Source organism: Bufo gargarizans, chromosome 10 (assembly GCF_014858855.1).
Source record: "Bufo gargarizans isolate SCDJY-AF-19 chromosome 10, ASM1485885v1, whole genome shotgun sequence".
NCBI classification, from domain to species: domain Eukaryota; kingdom Metazoa; phylum Chordata; class Amphibia; order Anura; family Bufonidae; genus Bufo; species Bufo gargarizans.
Window position 1 is genome coordinate 17706825 of NC_058089.1, and position 19857 is coordinate 17726681.

Consider the following 19857-nt stretch of genomic DNA (forward strand, 5'->3'; position numbering starts at 1 on the left):
GAATCCTTGAACTGGGAGGCCTTGCTTTATCTCTCCAGCAGATCGCTAGGTGCAAAAGCCGAGATGTCAGCGATGTTGAACGTTGTGTGGGAGAACGACGGTGGTTGGGAGAACGACGACGACCTGGAATGACAGCAAGAGGTGCACAGAGGAGAACCTCTGCACAGATGGATCATCTGATTAGAAGAATGGCGCGTAGTGATCCATTCTGTACTGCAAGCGAAATTGGAAGTCACATCCCAAGCCTAGGTCTACACAAACCATCAGAAGATGTCTGATTGACGTCACATCCCAAGCCTAGGTCTACACAAACCATCAGAAGATGTCTGCATGACGTCACATCCCAAGCCTAGGTCTACACCAGGCATGTCCAAACTTCGGCCCTCCAGCTGTTGCAAAACTACAACTCCCAGCATGCCCTAATAGCTGTAAGTTATCCAGGCATGCTGGGAGTTGTAGTTTTGCAACAGCTGGAGGGCCGCAGTTTGGACATGTCTGGTCTACACAAACCATCAGAAGACGTCTGCATGACGTCACATCCCAAGCCTAGGTCTACACAAACCATCAGAAGATGTCTGCATGACATGACGTCACATCCCAAGCCTAGGTCTACACAAACCATCAGAAGATGTCTGCATGACATGACGTCACATCCCAAGCCTAGGTCTACAGAAACCATCAGAAGATGTCTGCATGACGTCACATCCCAAGCCTAGGTCTACACAAACCATCAGAAGACGTCTGCATGACGTCACATCCCAAGCCTAGGTCTACACAAACCATCAGAAGATGTCTGCATGACATGACGTCACATCCCAAGGCTAGGTCCACACAAACCATCAGAAGACGTCTGCATGACATTGGGCTACAGGCCAGACGTCCAGCTACAGGTGATCCACTGATCTCGCGCCACCACTGTCAAAGACTATCTTGGTGCACAGCAAGATGGCAATGGAGGCTGTAATGGGGGTCTATCCTCTTCAGCGACGAGTCTTGCTTTTGTCTCTGATGCAACAATAGCAGGAGATTGGTCTGGGGACCACGCGGGCAATGCCATGAAGAGGCTTTCACAAGGGAACGTCACACCAGTCCTACTCCCGGGATTATGCTGTAGGGTGGCATAATGTACAGTAGCTGCACCCCTCTAGTCTTTATTTCAGGTACACTTTTGCTCAGCGTTATATGGAATTGGTTGTGGAACCAGTGGTGCGAGCACCGCGGGCAGTCCTTTTTTTCAACAGGACAGGCGGCATGTTGCTCATGCTACTGTGAGCAGTCTGCATGGCCTAAACGTGTACCATGACCTGCAGCATGCTTCCTATTGTACACATCTGGGACGTCATTGGTTGACAATTGCAAAGGGAGCTGCCAGCAGGTGATCTTGATTTACGTGCCCAAGTGCATCCACTGTGGCAGAACCTTCCTCACACAACCATTAATAACCTGACTGACAGCAAAGTCATGTATTTCTACACGTGTTGCTCAAACCCGATACAGAATAAATCGTGATCTTCTAAATATTTGGTTTTGTTTCCATTTGCATATCATTACCAGGTCCATCGATCCTGTGATTTCCCCAATTCCGTGGCTTTTTATTCTTGGAGCTTGAACTTTCAATGTTGAGGAGTGTATTTGAAAAGCTGCAACATTTTCTTTTATTGCAGATGCACGAGCAGTAAAAAAAAATAAAAATAGGTACAAAAGCGCGCAATCCCGTTAAATTCCATTGTTCCACGCTCGTTAAGCATTAGGGTGAACATGGATGTCCGGCACCATTGTCCTGTAAGTTTACTACATACGTCACAAACTTACTAGCAGTTTCCTATGAAACTTGACAACTATCTTTATCTAACAGTCAATGTGATTGGTCAACAAAGCTCCGCCATTTAGACTCATTCGGAGACAGGCAAACCCCTTAAAAGGTGCTGTCCACAAGTTGTGTCCATATGTCCCATTAGGGTAGTAGAACGGGGAGCCCCTCTATATATTACAAACTTCAATATGCGGACACTCCAGTTCAGCTCACCATACCCTGCACACGTTGCGGATTTTCGTGCGGAATACAGTACCAGCCAAGTGTACGAGACTAGACAAACCTCATGTACACTTTGCGTTTTACTTCCGTACGGAAATTTACATCTGCCGCATGTCAATGGCAATGCAAGGGTGAGATCTGTGGCAAATCCGCATCCAAAAACCGCATGTGGTTTTGGTACGGATAGGCAGAGAAATCCACACGGAAATCTGTGCGTTACCCTTAGGCAGCTGCTTCATGAAAGGTGGTTGTCTTTGGCGAGCGACCACTTCTAGAAAGTGACGTGCACTGCTTTAAATACCCTGAAGAGTCACCCTAGTGGGGAGAGCACTTACCGACAGATACCGTTAGCAGGAGTATGTCCTAATTGTGGCTGAATCCAGTCTTTGTATTCCAGACATATTGCCTATTAATAACCATAAGAGACATGCAAAAAACACGACGTGCAGTTAGTGTTACGTTACTTGTGTAAGACACTCTCAAATATTAAGACAAGCAGATGACACCTGGAACATGGACAGTTAAACACTGGCGCAATACGCCTGTCTGAATGGCGCCCTACAGTAGATATCACTGGTATTATCCCCTTCAGGACCAGACAAATTCTTGTTTTAATTTCTACATGGACCATTTCAAGGTACATAAGGGATTCTGTCACCTGGATTTTACCTATAGAGCTGCGGACATGCACTGCTAGATCGCGCGATATACATTCCCTATAGCTCTGTGTGCTTTTATTTAGGCAAAAAAATGATAGATATATATATATATATATATATATATATATATATATATATAGAGATATAGATATATATATATATATATATATATATATATATAAATGAGGCAAGTCAGGAGCCCAAGGGGCTGTTACTAACGTTTCCGGAGCCAAGCCATGCCCACTGTGAAGGAGCCCAGCACTGCCCGCATCCTCCGAATCTCCTCCTTGCTCCTGGACGTCACAAAGTTAGAGCGCTGTAATCTCGCAGCTAGCGCATGCTCAGTTCGTTCCCTGAGGCTGATGCCAACACAGGGAAGGAACACTATGCCGACACCAACACGCCGCGTACTCGCGCATGCGCGAGATTACGGCGTTGTAACTTGGTGACCTCGGGGAGCAAGGAGGAGAATCGGAGGATGCGGGCGGTGCTGGGCTCCTTCACAGTGGTCGTGGCTGGGCTGCATAAACGTTAGTAACAGCCCCTTGGGCTCCTTACTTGCCTCATTTACATATATATATATAAAATCGTGTTTTTTTTTTCCCCAAATAAAAGCACTGAGAGCTATGGGGAATGTATATTGCGGATGTGCTAGCAGCGATCTAGCAGTGCATGTCCGCAGCTCTATAGGCAAAATCCAGGTGACAGAATCCCTTTTAATAAATTAAAGCATACTGACATACTTATGCATGCCAGAAATCTGCACAGGGACCTGGTAGGGTGACCACTGGTATGTCCTAACGGCCCTGGGGAGCTTTATCTGGTTCCTGGATGTCTCCACAGTGACACTAGCCTTGGAGATCACGGCTGCAAGGAGGATTCCCCCCGTACAGAGCTACGATCGCTCTTGATCTTGAAGTCCATATGCCCTAACAGGGAACATGGACAGAGGTTGTTTCCATGAGACAACACGTTTATCTACTGACACTCTCTATAGGGTGATCATTCCCAAGCCATGGCTTTTTAACTGCTGTAAAACTACAACTTGGCTGTCAGAGCATGCTGGGAGTTGTAGTTTTGAAAAAGCTGGAAAATTACAGGTTGTCAGATGCCATGTTAAAGTGGTTATCCAACCCCTATAATGCCCCCAAAATGCCCGGGGACATCATACAGGTTATACTTAGCCCGCTCCCCGTCACCCACCGCTGCATCTCCCCACGCTAGGGAGTCATTTACTTGCTCCCCCAAACGGCCCCTCTTACCCCATGTTTTGTTCCGTGCGACGGGGAGATGCAGCGGCGGCTGTGCGGGCATCAGGAGCGACTTGGGTGCCGGGAAAAGGGCAAGTATAACCTGTATGAGGTGCACGGGCATTTTATGCAATGCACTCCACATTAGAGGCATCCATGAACTGAAAAGCTTAGATGTCAGAAATCACCTGCAGCATTGGCTTGTCCTATCCTCCCCATACGCCATTTTTTTGGAACTGGAGCACTATACATATGGCATTTATCATGTGGCAAGTGGGGGGTAGCCGCTGGCATAGATTTAGCTCCAGGTCTAATGGTTTACACTGGCAGCTTGGTAATGAACCGTACATGTGAGCATATACTTATACAGTGGTAATATTTGATGCCGTGCAGGCTATAGATTCCCACATTTGTCTTCCATTTTCGACTTGAGGTTAAAAACACATTGAGTAGGTTAAGAAAAATACAGAAGGAACACGGTAAGTGGTTACTAAATTTCCATGCACCATCTGCACACGTTTGATCATGCGAGGCCATCACAACAGATGAATAGACCATGTCGCCCTACCATCCATCTGCATTTTCTTTGGCTGCATAGAAGGTGAAGACATAGAGGAGTTGACTCTGAAGTTGGCGGGTAGTGTCTCTGCAGAGCCAGCACTTAGTCCTCGCACATCCTTTGGTCGGAATTTCTTTCGCCACGACGGGGCCCGTCTAAAGCTTTTATCATCATCCTGTAACAGTAGAAGCAGAGAGCCGACATTTCTTTGGAGGCTTCAGACAATAGCTCAAAGGGGTATTCCCACCTCAGGCATTCATGGTTAAGACGGGAATACCCCTTTAAGGGGTTTTGATACTGTATTAGGTCTCCATTCCTGGCAGTGGAATGGCCACAAAACACAATCACCCCACTAATCACTTTTTCGCTATCATAGGACAAACACCTCAAAAGAGACACTTTGAAATATCTATGTCTGTGGATCTGACCTTTTGGACCCCTGCTGATCCATAGAACAAATGACACATGTAGGTCCATTGGCTTTTCTACTGCACAACGGCGCCCCCAACCACCCGCTATGCAAAGAACTGCAACATGGGCTTATTTGAGTCAACAGCAGGTGGTTGGGAACATCGCTGTGCAAGGAAACTGTGCATAAAGGGGTTCTCCAGGAGTAGGACTGCATCCCTCTTACCTGTCAGGAGAGTATCACATTACTATCTACTGTGGAACAGAGTTTCCGCCCTACAATAGGTACTACTGGAGCAATCATACACGAGACGCCTGACAGCACGATAATCATTGTGTAGTGACTTCAGTGCTCAGTGTGAGGCCCTGCATCCTCAATCATCCCACTCTTCTCCAGTCCTCTAAGGCTAGCCAAGAATCAGTAACCGTCTGCACTCCAGCTGCGGTGAAACTACAACTCCCAGCAGGCACACTTACTTGGCTGTTCTTTTACGGCTCATAGAAGTTAAAGGAGGATTCTGGGAGCTGTCGTTTCAGAACAGCTGAAGCGCCAGAGGTTGCTGATCACTGCCCTAAGACATGGAGGCAACCCTCCCTCTACACATCCTAGGACAGGTTGCCAGAGGCCACCTTCAAACAGTCCTGGACAACTCCTTTAAAAGGGGTCATATCTTCTCAGACATTGGGGGCATATCACTAGGATATGTCCACAATGTCCGATAGGTGTGGGACTCACCTCTGGGACTCACCTCTGGGACTCGCACCTATCTTTAGAACTTCTTAGAACGGCGCCCGTTGGCCCCATAGAAGTGAATGGAGCGGTGGAAGCGCTTGCGCGGTCTGCTCTCCATTCATTTCAATAGGACTGCCGAAAAATAGCCGAGTGCACATCTCGGCTGTTTTTAGTGCTCCCATAGGAATGAATTGAGGGCGCACAAACTTATCAGACATTGTCTGAGATGATACAACCCCTTTAAGCTAGAACTGCGGCCCCGCCGTTGTACGATAAGTTGGGTCCCAGCAGTCAGACCCTCTTGATCAGCAAGTGAGTGCATATCCTACTGATACACCATCACTTCCTTGCATAAAACCCCTTAATGTGGTGTCTATGTGCTGGTCAAACATATAGAATTTTTATGACCTCCCCACCTGTACCAAAAATACAAAATAAAATAAGGCACCACATACATCATCAAATCTTCTTTCTGTTCCTCTTATGAGAAGGTTGTTGAATTCCCGCTCCAACACTGAACGTGCCTGAAATAAAAAAAATAAATGTATTATATATAATATATATATATTAGTCACGGGCCCTTACATCAGTACTTAAAGGGGTTATCCAAACTATAAAACGTGCCCCAATGTTTGGGCCCCTCATATAGATTAGACTTACTTGTGAACCCCCCACGGCTGTCGCTGCATCTTCCGGTGGAGCGGATCAAAACAACCAGCAACGGGGGGAGCAGGCAATAGCAGGCCACGACAAGGACGAGCCACCCTAGCATCGTGGGTGACACTAGGGAGGCTCGCCCTCGTCGCAGCCTGCTATTGGCTGCTCCCCAATCACCGGATGTTTTGATCAGCATGATGGGGAGGTGCAGTGGCGGCCGTGCGGGGATCAGGAGCAAAGCGGGTGCCGGGGAGCAAAACCTTTAACTTCTATGTACACTTACCTGTGTGTTCTGAGTGGGAATTTGTAGCAGCAGAGCTAATGTGTTGTGATCAAAAGTCTCATCTAAGGCAATCAGGGCGCCGTGAACCCCACTTTCTAGAAGGTTATTTGCATATTCTTTAAGCCCGATGGATAAAATCCAGTTGATGACTCGGTCATTGCTCCAAACAAGGACATCTGATGGAGACAGGGAGATGCAATGTCAGCCATTTACATTTGGATTCGGAGCTTTGCTTCGTGGCTCCTTTTGGAATTGCAGCAGATGCTCCTGTGCTGTGTGTGGGTGTGAATTTTACTGAATTTTCTTGTCACTTGAAATGCATTATATAATACTAAAATATAATGCCCGAATAATCTCTGTATAGAATCCAGATACCACCACATAGATCCTTCATAGCACTGCCATATAATGCTGACACTAAGTCCATTCAGTGTATGAGTAATGCTTCGTTCAAGTCTGTGTTGGAGACTCAACAGAACAGAATACAGTCACTGAGTTCTTCCACTATTTTTCCTAATATATTTTTCAACCGCAGAGATATTAGCACTGATGCGCATAATACCGATGTCCTCAGAGGTCCTTTAGAAACATGGATTCTGGACAACTGCTCCGTGTGCCACCCCCTAGTCTATAAGCCTACCAACAATTTCTTGGAACTGTGGGTATTGGTGATGCCATTTATCAACCAGAGTGAACCTAAACACTCATTCTCCTGCAACCTTTCATATTCAGAGTCATCTACGACCTCTTGTTGAGTAGGACAAGTCCAATATGTCACCTTTGTGGCTCTATCTATGATTTCAGGTCGAGCTGAATGCACATCGGACATAAGAAACATTCCTGCCATGATCTGCACAGTTAGACCTTATTTCCACTAATTTCCAGAGCTCTCTGATCACCTACGTGGGTGCTGCCAGTCATACTCACCCAATCCTCGGTGCTGGGTCCCAGCTCCCTGGTATCCTCTGCTGGTCTCAGGTCCCACCATGTAAACTTCCTGTTTGACTCTGCTGCAGCCAATAGTTTCTCCCCTATTCCCTTTCGCCATGAGAAATGGCCAAGTGACGCAAGGTGAGAAAGTCATCGCTGCGGCCAGTGATGGGCTTCAGCGGGGTCAAACAAAGTTTACATGGAGGGAACCGAGACAAGCAGCGGAGGCCAGGGAGCAAAGAAGCAGGGGCCCAGCAATCGCGGATCAGGTGAGTATGATCACCAACACAGGTCCCGCCAGTCTGAGAGGTCTGGAAATTAGTGGACAATCCCTTTAAGGGGACAGCTACATCATTCTCTGCTGTATTTGCTGTGCAGTAGAACACACACCACAGTTGTCTGTTATCAGCCATTGCAGGTCAACGCTGGCTCTCCTCGCAATGCAGACAACTAGTGGGGTGTCGCACCTACCTTTAATTTCATTTTGACTTTCTTCCCTTTTCCTCTCCAACTCTTTCCTGTCATAGTTCAGCCTCCGCAAGCTCATGATGCCACACTGGAAACTGTTCCTATTGTAAAAAAAACAAAACCAAAAAAACACATTACATAAATGCTAGATTTTTGCCCTAAAATGTCACTGTACATGATGCTGTGGTCCCGGGGGGGGAATGGTCTTACCTGTGGAAGCTGTCGACCATTTTTAACTGCCCGCGGAGGTCCTTCTTGGTTAAATGGTCCAGCATTCTGGCATCGACAAGGCACTCCATGAAATAACTGCGATACTGGGGCAACCCAAGGCTGGGCAGCCACTCGTTCCCAATCCACTCGTGGTTCATGTCCCCGTACGCTAGCGTCTAGGAGGATAGTGCAGTGTCAGAAGGGGAATTTGCTTCCTTAGAGTCGATAGTAATTGAAATACGTGAACGCCAATCATGGCGACTGAAATCATCATTGATTATGTGCTGCAGACACTACGGACACTAAGGCTAGGGCTTCACCGTGTCATGACATGGTGTGACCCAAAAAACTAAAATGTGCATTAGTGCAATGTCAAAGTTTGCAGTGGAAGGAAAAAAATACGGAAAGCAACCTACTGAAAAATTGCAAAAAAATCTAGGCAAGATTGGTCTCAACTAAAAAACAAAAAAAACTTAATGTTATCCCTGTATCCCCGTGGAGGCTACAGCTCAATATATGTGCGGATATATCCTCATTCTAGCCGTATCAAATATATGTTTTAAATGTGTACGCTTCATACAGAGGGGTTCCACACCTTTAAAGGGGTTGTCTCAGAATGCCAACTTATCATCTGTATAGGTGATATACACTGGTGTGTAATTCGTGGGGGGTCCGACTGCGGAGATTCAGCTGATCATGAGAATAGGGGGGGTCCCCCCCTTTGAATGAAGTGGTGTTCGAGGATGCGCCCTGCCTCTCCATTCATCTATAAGGGACAGCTGAAAAGAGCCGAAGTGCTGTTCTCTGTGGTCTTTGGCAGTCCCATAGAGTTTGAATGGAGCGACAGTGTGCATAGTTGACCAATACTTTCTTCAAATGGGAGACACGAGACCCCCTTTTCTTGTGATTGGTGGGGATCCCAGTAGTCAGACCCTCACCGATCAGACAATTAGCACTGAGTTGTCATTCTAGGATAGGGCCCTTTAATCCTCATGGCTCCCGCTCATAATGGAGGTATGACAGCTATGCCAGTGTATGAAAGGATCTCGATAAATCTTGACAGATTGGGGTCCATCAGGCATCCCTCAAGTTTCTGTTATTTTTGATGGCAGACTACATTATTATACAGCAGCTTCAACAGAAAGATTAAATTGCAAATGTGAACAGAGCCTCAATCGGGTAACATTTGGCCCCTAAATGGCATATGCTGTTGGTTTTATATAAGAGCTATAGATCGTGGTGACATCACATGAATGCCACAGCACTTGGACAAAAGCTACAGATACAGTATATCAAGGACAGCGCTGTACATTGTATAGCGGCTGTGCCTGGTATAGAAGCGCAATACCACTTAGGCTACTTTCACACTTGCAGCAGAGTGATCCGGCAAAACATATACAAACTGATGGCATTTTAAGACTGATCAGGATCCTGATCCATCTTAAAAATGCATTGAAATGCCGGATCCGTCTATGGGAAACGGATCCGTCGTTTTTAATGCCAGATCTGGCACTAATAGATTCCTACGGGAAAAAATACCGGATCCGGCATTCAGGCAAGTGTTCAGTGTTTTGGGCCGGAGACAAAACCGTAGCATGCTGCGGTATTATCTCCGTCCTGATCAGTCGAAAAGACTGAACTGAAGACATCCTGAACGGATTGCTCTCCATTCAGAATGCATGGGGATAAAACTGATCAGTTCTTTTCCGGTATAGAGCCCCTAAGACGGAACTCAGTGCCGGAAAAGAAAAACGCGAGTGTGAAAGTACCTTTACTTGACTGCAACTGGGCTATGTGACTAAGCTTCCAAAAGCTGACCAGCGGGGGTGCTTGGAGTCAGACCCCCACTGATGAGATACTGATGACCTATGCTGTGGCGACAGGTCCTCTTAACATGTGGTTGGTGTGATGTTGCCCCTGAGGGTTGTGCTTTGTGTGCATGCTTGCTTTATGTAAAGAAATCCGTAATCAGACCTTGAACTTAAAGGGCATCTGCAGATTTACACCTATGACACTGGCTGACATGTTGCATATGCACTTGGCAGCTGAAGGCATCTGTGTTGGTCCCATGTTGTGTATGTGTCCCCATTGCTGAAAAAATTATGTTTTAATATATGCAAATGAGCCTCTAGGAGCAACGGGGGTGGTGCCCTTACTCCTGGAGGTTTCGCTCTGTATGCTACTGCCGCGCCCTCTGCACTTTGACTGTCAGGACCAGGCAGTGTAAATGCCATCAAGCTTTGCCCTGTCAAAGTGCAGAGAATGCAGCAGCTGCAGAGAGAGCTGAGCCTCTAGGTGTAATGGTAACGCCCCCGTTGCTCCTAGAGGCTCATTTGCATACATTAAAACATCATGTTTCTCAGCAATGCGGGCACATAGGAACATGGGACCAACACAGATGCCTTCAGCTGCCAAGCGCACATGTAACAGGTCAGCCGGTGTCATAGGTACAAATCTGCTGAGAGTGGCGATGCGTCCTCTCACATGTGGTTGGGGTGATGTTTCCCGAGGATTTAGCTTTGTGCGCATGCTCGCATTACGTCAAGAAGCCTGTAATCAGACCAGATGCATTTCAACCTTGAATTTGGAATCAAAACTGGAGTCATTAATGGAGAGGATTACTAAGTTACGGTCACTAAATATTGATTAGCAAAGAGCTAAATGAGAAAAAAGCGTATTAGTGAAAATGCTCAAACCTGAGCCCAGCTCCCCTCCTCATCGTCCTGGTGTTACGTGGGGTTAGGAAAGCAAAAGAATACAGAAAGTTAGTCATTCGGATGAAGGAGACTAACAGTCACTCCATGCAGCACACGAGATGCACATGCAATTTGGAAACACATAGAAAACAGTCGGGAACCTCGGCTTTCTGGTTGCAGTGGGCTACATCTCATCTTTTACAGCTCCACATTCCCATTAGAAAACAGTAAGCAGGCAGATGGGGGGGGTCTTCAGCTGCAGGACTACTGCACCCAGGGTTGTCACATCTGGAAGACCCCGCATCCTTCCGGTGATTAACGAGAGGTTCCCTGGTTTTCGATTTATTTCTCAAAATAACCCTTCCAGTGCTGGGCAGAGGGCAGGCAACAATAGTGTCCACTCAGCCCAGCACCTCAAAGATTAAAAACAAAAACCCCAAATCTCAAAACTAAAAATGTAAGAAACGCCAGAGCGTCTACAAATCCACTCACGGCAAAACTACACAGAGAAGGTTGTGAGATGGCTACGGGGGGGGGGGGGGGGGGATGCTACACGAACAAGCAGTGGTGCTGAAAACTAACCGTTTGTGGAGAGGCTGTGAGAGTTTCCATCTCTTCGTGAGTAACCCAGACATTTCCCGTGGACTAATGCAAGTGCGTCCAGTGAGAGGGAAGCAGTAACAGAGAGGGAAGGTGGCACAATATATAAGCAACAGGTACATGGCGGAGCAGGAGAAGAGCAAACGCTAGGGGTGTAAGAAAGCGTTATGATATATAACCATTACCGCGCAGGAGTGCGAGCAGTCTTCCTAGGATAGCAGAGCCGGCTTTTAAATAGCAATACGGACCGGCTGCGGACTCAGAGTTATGTACTGGGCCCCCGTATCCAGTAGGGGAGGCTGTGATGTACAATCACATTACATCCTAAGAACAGGACCCTTTCTAGATCTGCACACGGGTGCAGAAATTCCACAAAAATTTCCATGCGAATTTCTGTGCGTTTCTGCACTAAATCCACATGTCTTACGTGCGGATTTGATGGGGTTTTGCACTGAAACGGGTTAAAACCGCACAAACAATTCACATGATACGGTTTTCAAAACCCATACAGCAGGTCAATTTCAGCCTGGAGCAAAAAAAAAAGCAAAGTGACCATGAGATGCGTCTGATCTCATTCAATTTGCTGGTACTACGGTTTGTCCGCACAAGAATCCGCAACATGTGCACAAATACAAGCAGCGTGGACCACAGCCGGTGCGTGCTGCCATCTGAAGTAGGATCTGCTATGCAACATACTTAGAAAAATGATTACTGTGCATTGTGCACACTCCTGCAGTATATAACTGGAGGTACACGTTAAGGTCCACACAGGAGAACAGCCCCTGCCCTGGTAAGTGTTACCCACCACCTCGAAACCCTGCATATATGCTTGTAGTAAAGAGTTACTTGTACCGAAACACATCAGGTAATGCATTCAAGAGACTCCGCTGAAGACACACTGACGGGAGCTCTCTGGACTCCCCCTGGATCTATTCTCACCCTTAAAATAATTGGCCAGGTTACATTTTAAAGGGGTTGTCCAGGATTAGAAAAATGTGAAACAGCACCACCCCTGTCTATGGGCTCTGTCTGCTATTGCTGCTCAGCTACGTTGGAGTCAAAGGGGTATGGCTGTAATACCACACGCAACCTGTGAACAGGGGTGGTGCTGCTTTTGGAAGAAAGTGGCCATGTTTTTCGAATTCTCTTTTAAAATGAGGCTGCTGGGTCAATTAGGTGACCGTTTAAGACAGGGCTGGCCAACCTGCGGCTCTCCAGCTGTTGTAAAACTACAATTCCCACCATGCCCTGCTGTAGGCTTATAGCTGTAAGCTGTCTGGGCATGCTGAGAGTTGTAGTTTTGCAACAGCTGGAGAGCCACAGGTTGGCCATCCCTGGTCTAAGGTCCTGCTCTGGGCAAACAGCTGCCAGACATTCCTTCAGACATGCCCACTACAGGGGAAATGTAGTATTATATGGCAGACAAATGACTGCCCGTATCACACAAGGATGGCTTGAATCTGCCATAATGAAAGCCACTTGTAGAGGGCGCCCTTCATTTTGACTCTCCTCCCCGATCCACTCTATGACATCCATATTATCTGGTATTACTGGACTAGTAATCAGTTCCCTATAGAATTACACAGCACCCACTGAATTCAATGGGTGTCCATGTAATGTAATAACTTATTGGGTCCTCTAGAACAAGACCCGCTTTCAGCTCAGGGTCGTCAGGGATCCTGGGACTGCTTCCTCTATTACCTGCTAATGCATCATATGGATAATGTGCTAAGCAGACCATTGCAAAGTGAAAAGTGGCAACAGCTAGTAAAATGACAGTATAATATCCTTACCGTTCTAGATGTGGGGGGAGCGGAAGGACTGGTCAGGGACATGATCTCTTGGATGGCGAGCCGCAGTTTTAACCTGTGCAATGGGTTACTAATACCGATCTCTCTCTGGATTTCGGTGTCAGAAAGAGCCGACATTATCGCCCCGCTTTTCACGTTGGCTCGGCATGCAGCCACGTACCAGGCGGGCATCCCGACCCAGAGCTGTAGGAGGAAGACACAGCGGTTAATATTCACATTGACCTGTGTAGCTCAGTCGAGGCTGCCAAAGACAAAGCCTTACCTCCAACCATACAACCACGGTCGGACCGTCCCACTGTGCAAATGGCAGCCCTTGTCGCCGAGCTTCTTCCAGCAGCTCGTGCCTGCAATCACAGATTACGTTAGGAGGGCAGATATTACACAACACATTATGCACGTTCAGTTCCACATGTAACACTACGGCATCTTGTAACAGATCTTCATCACTTGCCATTTTTATTTAGTTTTTTACTCTACGTAGAAAAGAGAAAAAAATCTATTGCTATTTTTTCTGCTGTTTGACTGATCTATTAATATATATTTATCTGCTGGATATGTTAAAGGGGTTTTCCGATAGATATGGCATAGGTCACCCATGTCAGATCGGTGGAAGGCCGAGACCCAACACGCCCGTCGGCTGGTGCCGGCGCCGGAAGCACAAGGTTTTGTACACTCTGTAGTAGAAGAGTCAGGGTAATGCAGCTCAGTGTTACAACTTGGACAACTATTCCTTAACTATATCTGCGTCTTCCATTTTGGTCGCCCAATAACACCTAGTAAACATGGCAACCCCCTACATCTCCCATGGAGCGCCCGTTATCTTTCACAAACCCCCGAATGATGCATGGTCCTGGGGTAATCCATCACTGCCTGACCAGATAGATTTGGCATTCAGGACTCTAAGAAAGATGATTTCCTGCTAATGGATAGAACCATGAAATGGACGAGCAGAATACAAGGTGACAATGCCGGTTACTACCATACTCTTTCATCATTTTGGAAGAAACCCATCATGGCAAGGTTTGGTACAGTATATATTTTTGCACAGTCGAGACCCATTATTCTGACCACTTCCTCCTTTGGACATCGGCAGCTCGAAGCTCATGAAGGAGTCACATGTGCTAAGCGGGCTCGGTGGGTATATAAGCTGTGTGATAGGCTGTCTGTACACACATCTCTCGCTGCGGTCATGGGCAAAAAGGGGCGATTTATACGAGTTGCAAAAAGGAATGATTATTGGTTTTCGGGTCAAGGGTGGCGGTATTTCTGAAACTGCGCAGTGTGAAGTGTTCTCGTGCTGCTCTGGTGAAAGTGTATGGTGAGTGGACAAACGGTTCCATTGGGAATAAGCGACGTGGAAATAGAGCACCACGTGCCGTTGATATGTGAGGTGAGCGTCGGCTACGAAGATGCGAGAGGGCGGACTGGCACTCTACGGTGGAGCAGCTCACCACCAAAATGACTTAGGGAGCTACCAGACGTGTGTCTAACACAACAGTTCAGAGAACCCCACTGTATATGGGGCTCCGAAGCAGACAGACAGTCACTGCAACTCTGGTAACAAAGTTGTATTAGCAGAAAAGGCTCCAATTTTCGAGTTAGTATCGGAATTGGACCTCCGCTGATTGCTGGAAGAACACAAGCTGGTGGGGGGCAGCGTTTTGGTCTGGGAAACGGCATTCTCTGAGCCATTTAACCACGTGGAGAGCACTCTCCACCAATTTGGGTATGATTTCATTCTTGCAGATTACGTACACCCATACATGCCGATTGTCTCCCCTGTGGTGGATGGGATCTTCCAGCAAGACAATGAGACAGGTCACACGTCTAGAAATGTCCAACATTTGGTAGAAGAGCATGACCATATACTACCCTGGCACCCTAATTCCTTAGACTTGAACCCCACTGAGCATCTGTGGGACCACCTCGATGGTTGCGTTCACTTTGGATCCACCTCGTGCCCCCGCCAGCAGCTGTGGGACGCACTGCAGTCAGCATGGCTCCAGATGCCTGTGACAACCTACCAGGACCTTACTGAGTAACTCCGGGCCCGTCTAGCTGCTGTCCGTGCGGCACACGGCGGTTACTCTGGATATTAGCTGTGGTCAGGATAATGGGACTTGACTCTTTATAGACTGGAGTAGAGTTTCTGAAATCACATCGCTGCACAAACAGAAAACACCGAGCAGACCTCAAGAAGCCGAGAAGTGAAATCTTCACCCTTAGTAACCACAAGGAGCATGCAAACAGAACCAGAGGAGAAGAGCATCCACCACTCAGTAAAACTTATACTCACCCTGAATTTACGCTAGCCCCAAAAAAGCAAAAAAACAAACATAAGTACAAACCCAAAGCAGCGCATAAAACTCGAAAAACGTGTGGGTTTTTCAGTAATAAAATGTTTTGGCTCCTGTTTTTTAATCTGCTTGCTGTCAGTAAATAGTCTTGAATATTCTGGTTTACAAGCAGAGGCCTAAAACCTATAAAGACCTCATACCTCTCACAGCTGAGGATTTGCTACAATTGTATCCAGTCTAGATAATACCCTGTGAAATTGTCTGGTCCATAGGATGATACGTTTAAAGGGGTTGTCTGAGAAATATATACAGCAGATCACAATGTATCTATCAATTTTTCAGCTTCTATGCTTAGCAAAGGCCATCAATATCTGATTGGTGGGGGGTCTGAATCCGGGCATTCCTGACTGTTTAAAGAGGCTCCGCCTGTGATTTCACATCCATGACCTTTGTGCAGCTCAGTCCCATTCAAATGGGTCTACGTGGCAATACCAAGCACAGCCACTATACAATGTATGGCACTGTGCTTGGTATGCTGTGAAGAGGCTGCAAAGCTGCAGCGCCTGTCAGACCTCCTCAAACAGCTGATCGGCAGGGGTGCTAGGAGTCGGACCCCAACCTGGCATTCATGACCTACTCTGAGAATAGATCATCAATACTTAACCTGCACTGACTGACAGAAACTTTGTTTGGCTAAACGACAGGCGTTCCCATATTCCCTGCTCTGGTGAGGGGTCACATCGATCATAAAATGATGGCATATCCTTGTAATATGCAACTTCTTACAAGTTGGGAATACCCCTTTAAGCAAATATAGCTAATTTTTTAATTTTTACAGCAAATATTAAAATAGTTCTTACTTCTTCTGGAGCTTACGGTTTTTCTCTACTGGTCCTCCGAGCTTCGCAAGTCCAAGAGATTCTTGGGAAGTGCTTTCAAATTCTGGAATTCCACCTACAAATAATATTGCTATATATAAGTTACCATTTTATGATGATGGATTTGGTGAGAAATGCAGGTGACTTGCTCAGATCATCATTAGGACTATAGAAGCCAGCGGGTAAAACATTAGACTATGGTATGTGTGCACTTCTAAAGCATATAGCTAGGATATGCCACCAATGTCCGACAGGACACAAATATCGCTGGGATATGCCACCAATGTCCGACAGGACACCAATATCGCTGGGATATGCCACCAATGTCCGACAGGACACCAATATCGCTGGGATATGCCACCAATGTCCGACAGGACACCAATATCGCTGGGATATGCCACCAATGTCCGACAGGACACCAATATCGCTGGGATATGCCACCAATGTCCGACAGGACACCAATATCACTGGGATATGCCACCAATGTCTTGGACCCGCACCTATCTGTAGAACGGGACCCCAAAGTGAAAGAGAGCACGCCGCACATGCCATTCACTTCTATAGGAGTTCTGAAAAGAGCCGAACAACGAGCGCGGCTATTTCCAGAACTCCCACAGTAGTGAACGGAGAGCAAGTGCGCCCACATCTCCATTCTTCAGGAAATAGCGGAGCCTGTGCAGCTATTTTTGGCTCTCCTATAGAAGTGAATGGAGGGTGGCTGCACCTGTGTGGTGCGCCCCCGTTCTAGAGACAGATGTGGGACCTGCACTTACTGGACCTTGGTGGCCTATCCTAGCAATATGCCACCAAAAGTGCAAGATGAGCCAACCTCTTTTTTTAATGACCTATTATTGAGATAGTTCAACAGTATCAAACTGGTGGCGGGCCAGCTCCTGGGACTCAGGAGAGTACTGCATTCTCTAGTGGCTATGTATGGTACTACACGTAGTCAGAGCGACAGTACCACATTAAGCCATTACAAAATGTACAGAAATGTGCCTGGTAATGAGCACCATGGCCTCTTCAAACAGCTGGGAGCAAGACCCCCTCCAACCTAACACTTAGTCTATCCCAAAGATAAGTCATCAATGTTAAAATCCCAGACAACTTTTTCAATAGGAATGTAGTGTAACATAAGTGACACTCACCTGGTCCGAGAGACTCTTTGCCCATTAGTCCAGGACGGCCCTTTTCTTTTTTGCCAAATAGGCGTCCGATGGATGACTTGATTCCTTTCTTTTTCGGGGCTTTGTTGAGGGAGTCCTGGCTGCTGTTACTGCTGCTGGGATTGCTGACCTGACCGTCCTGCGAGCCCGTGGAGCTGTAAGAGACCGTTCAGCACCAGGATCAGGACTGCACTGTATATGTCAGAGCGAGATCTACGCTTAGCAACCCTCCACTATGGCTCATAGAGGGGTGATCCTGAGCGAGGAAGCCCCAATTCATGATGCCCATATGTCTTAAAGAGGACGCACACCCTCTGATGATGCCCGTTTTAGCAACTACTAACATCCCCCATGGAATAACAATTTTGGAGCATCTATTTTTACAACTATGTTGAAAGATTCCTTTATTATTCCAGGTAGACGTTTATAAATGAATTGCTTGCAATATGCAATGAAGGTCCACCTCAGCTGGGTGTTACCATTTGGGGGTGTCCCTGAGGAGTCTGAATGTGTCCAATCAGTGTTGCAGTGTCAGACTGTGCAGGGACACACCCCAACTGGTAACACCCAGCTAGACCATTTCTGCAACATGCTAGCAATTCAATCACAACGTCTAGTAGGAGTAATAGAGGAATAACACAACATAGAGTCATATGAATAAATGCTCCAGAATTGTTATTACATGGGGAATGCAAGAAGTTACTAAAACAGACACGTCAGGAGAGGTCATTTTTAATAAGCCACATAGTAACGGGGTGTCTTGTCGAGACAACCTCATCCAATTTCTGCACTTTGCAGTAGTCAATATTGGTCCAGCTTTGCAAATCAGTCATTTACTGTGGCCTAGGAATATGCTGAAAAACACTGGATGCTGCGATCAATACCTACTTTCTAATGTCCCGGATGTCCTCGTGGCTCATGGTGTGCAACGCTCCTTTATGAACCGAACTCAACCGCAAAGATCTGGGAGACGAAGGAGGGGACGTCTCGCAGCGTATTGTGGCTTTGTCATCACGAGGATCATCTCTAGTACCTGGAGGCTGGAGACAAAGACAGAAATTAGCACTGCAATCTGCGGCACCTCTTATTGTTATCTATAACTCGGTAAGAGGCCGCGTGCAACGCTGGGGGCGACCAAAACTAGACTGCAATTATGGGTTCAAAGAACCCATTTTCTACTGTTCACACTTTTTGGCCTTCCCTTGTATGTATATTGTATGCTGGGAGGATTGCCTTGGCTATATACCTCTGATGGAAGGCTCAGACGTATGCCACTGTACAGGCAGGCACTCCCTAGGCGCTTCCATGTTAAAAATAAAATGTACACCTTGAGGCACATACATTCCTCCACATAGAAAAGTGCAGTCAAATACACTTTTTATACTCGTTCCAAGCTACACCCTTTTGGCATCCATCGGGTGAACGGGGTGGGAACTCTCCTGGCACATACACTGACCCTACACTGAAAATGCAGTGGGAACATAGCCCCCCAAAAACAAAAAAATAGTGCGATATTATGTATAGTATAAGAATACCTGCATAAAGTAAAATTCTTTAAAAAGGGTTTTCTGTGATCTTTTAAAGCATCATTGAACGTCATTGAACCAGGAAGTGGCACCGCGGTTGTAATCAGCATCAGCAACCCTAGCCAGCTAGATCGCAGCTCACTAAGCACATCGCTGTGCGTTGTACAGTGGTTGTGCTTGGTATAGTCCGCAGCCCCATTCACTTCAATGGGACTGAGCTGCGCCTAGGCCACGTGACCAAAGAACGTGACCTCACTGGCCTAGGAAAAGCAGAAGGCCGCGGCGCTACCATGAGTGCCGGCACCTTCTCAAATAGCTGATTTGAAGGGGTCCTGGGTGTCGGGCCCCCACCGATCAGATACTGATGACCTATTCAGAGAACAGGTCATCAGTTCAAAAATCTTGGAAAATCTTTTAGTCAAGCAGCAAGGAGAACTGATAGATCCTGGATTATTAAAGAAGTTACCTAACTTCAGCAAATAGCATTTATTATGTAGAGAAAGTTAATACAAGGCACTTACTGATGTTTTGTAATTCTCCACATTGCCTCCTTTGCTGGCTGGATTCATTTTGCCATCACATTATACACTGCTCGTTTCCATGGTTATGACCACCCTGCAATCCATCAGTGGTGGCCGTGCTTGCACACTATTTAAAAAAAAAAAAAAAAAAAAAAAAAAAGGCCTATGTG

The 19857-nt window shown here is 46.7% G+C and overlaps 1 protein-coding gene across 9 annotated transcripts in view; it reads right to left on the reverse strand.

The window, feature by feature from the left end:
* PPFIA1 (PTPRF interacting protein alpha 1) overlaps positions 1-19857 on the reverse strand; it is a 66786-nt gene that overhangs the window by 3295 nt on the left and 43634 nt on the right. For 2 of the 9 annotated variants that reach the window (XM_044270832.1, XM_044270827.1), the window contains 12 exons: positions 18529-18680; positions 17623-17795; positions 16457-16550; positions 13562-13643; positions 13282-13482; positions 10889-10915; positions 8193-8368; positions 7986-8083; positions 6585-6760; positions 6100-6168; positions 4513-4678; positions 2371-2441 (listed from right to left, as the gene is read on the reverse strand). In XM_044270832.1, coding sequence (XP_044126767.1) covers positions 2383-2441; positions 4513-4678; positions 6100-6168; positions 6585-6760; positions 7986-8083; positions 8193-8368; positions 10889-10915; positions 13282-13482; positions 13562-13643; positions 16457-16550; positions 17623-17795; positions 18529-18680 — 1473 coding nt within the window. In that variant the 3' untranslated portion in view covers positions 2371-2382. Of the gene's footprint in view, positions 1-2370; positions 2442-4512; positions 4679-6099; positions 6169-6584; positions 6761-7985; positions 8084-8192; positions 8369-10888; positions 10916-11470; positions 11534-13281; positions 13483-13561; positions 13644-16456; positions 16551-17622; positions 17796-18528; positions 18681-19857 lie in introns of all 9 variants that reach the window. The other 7 variants (XM_044270825.1, XM_044270824.1, XM_044270829.1 and 4 more) reach the window with 4 other exon arrangements.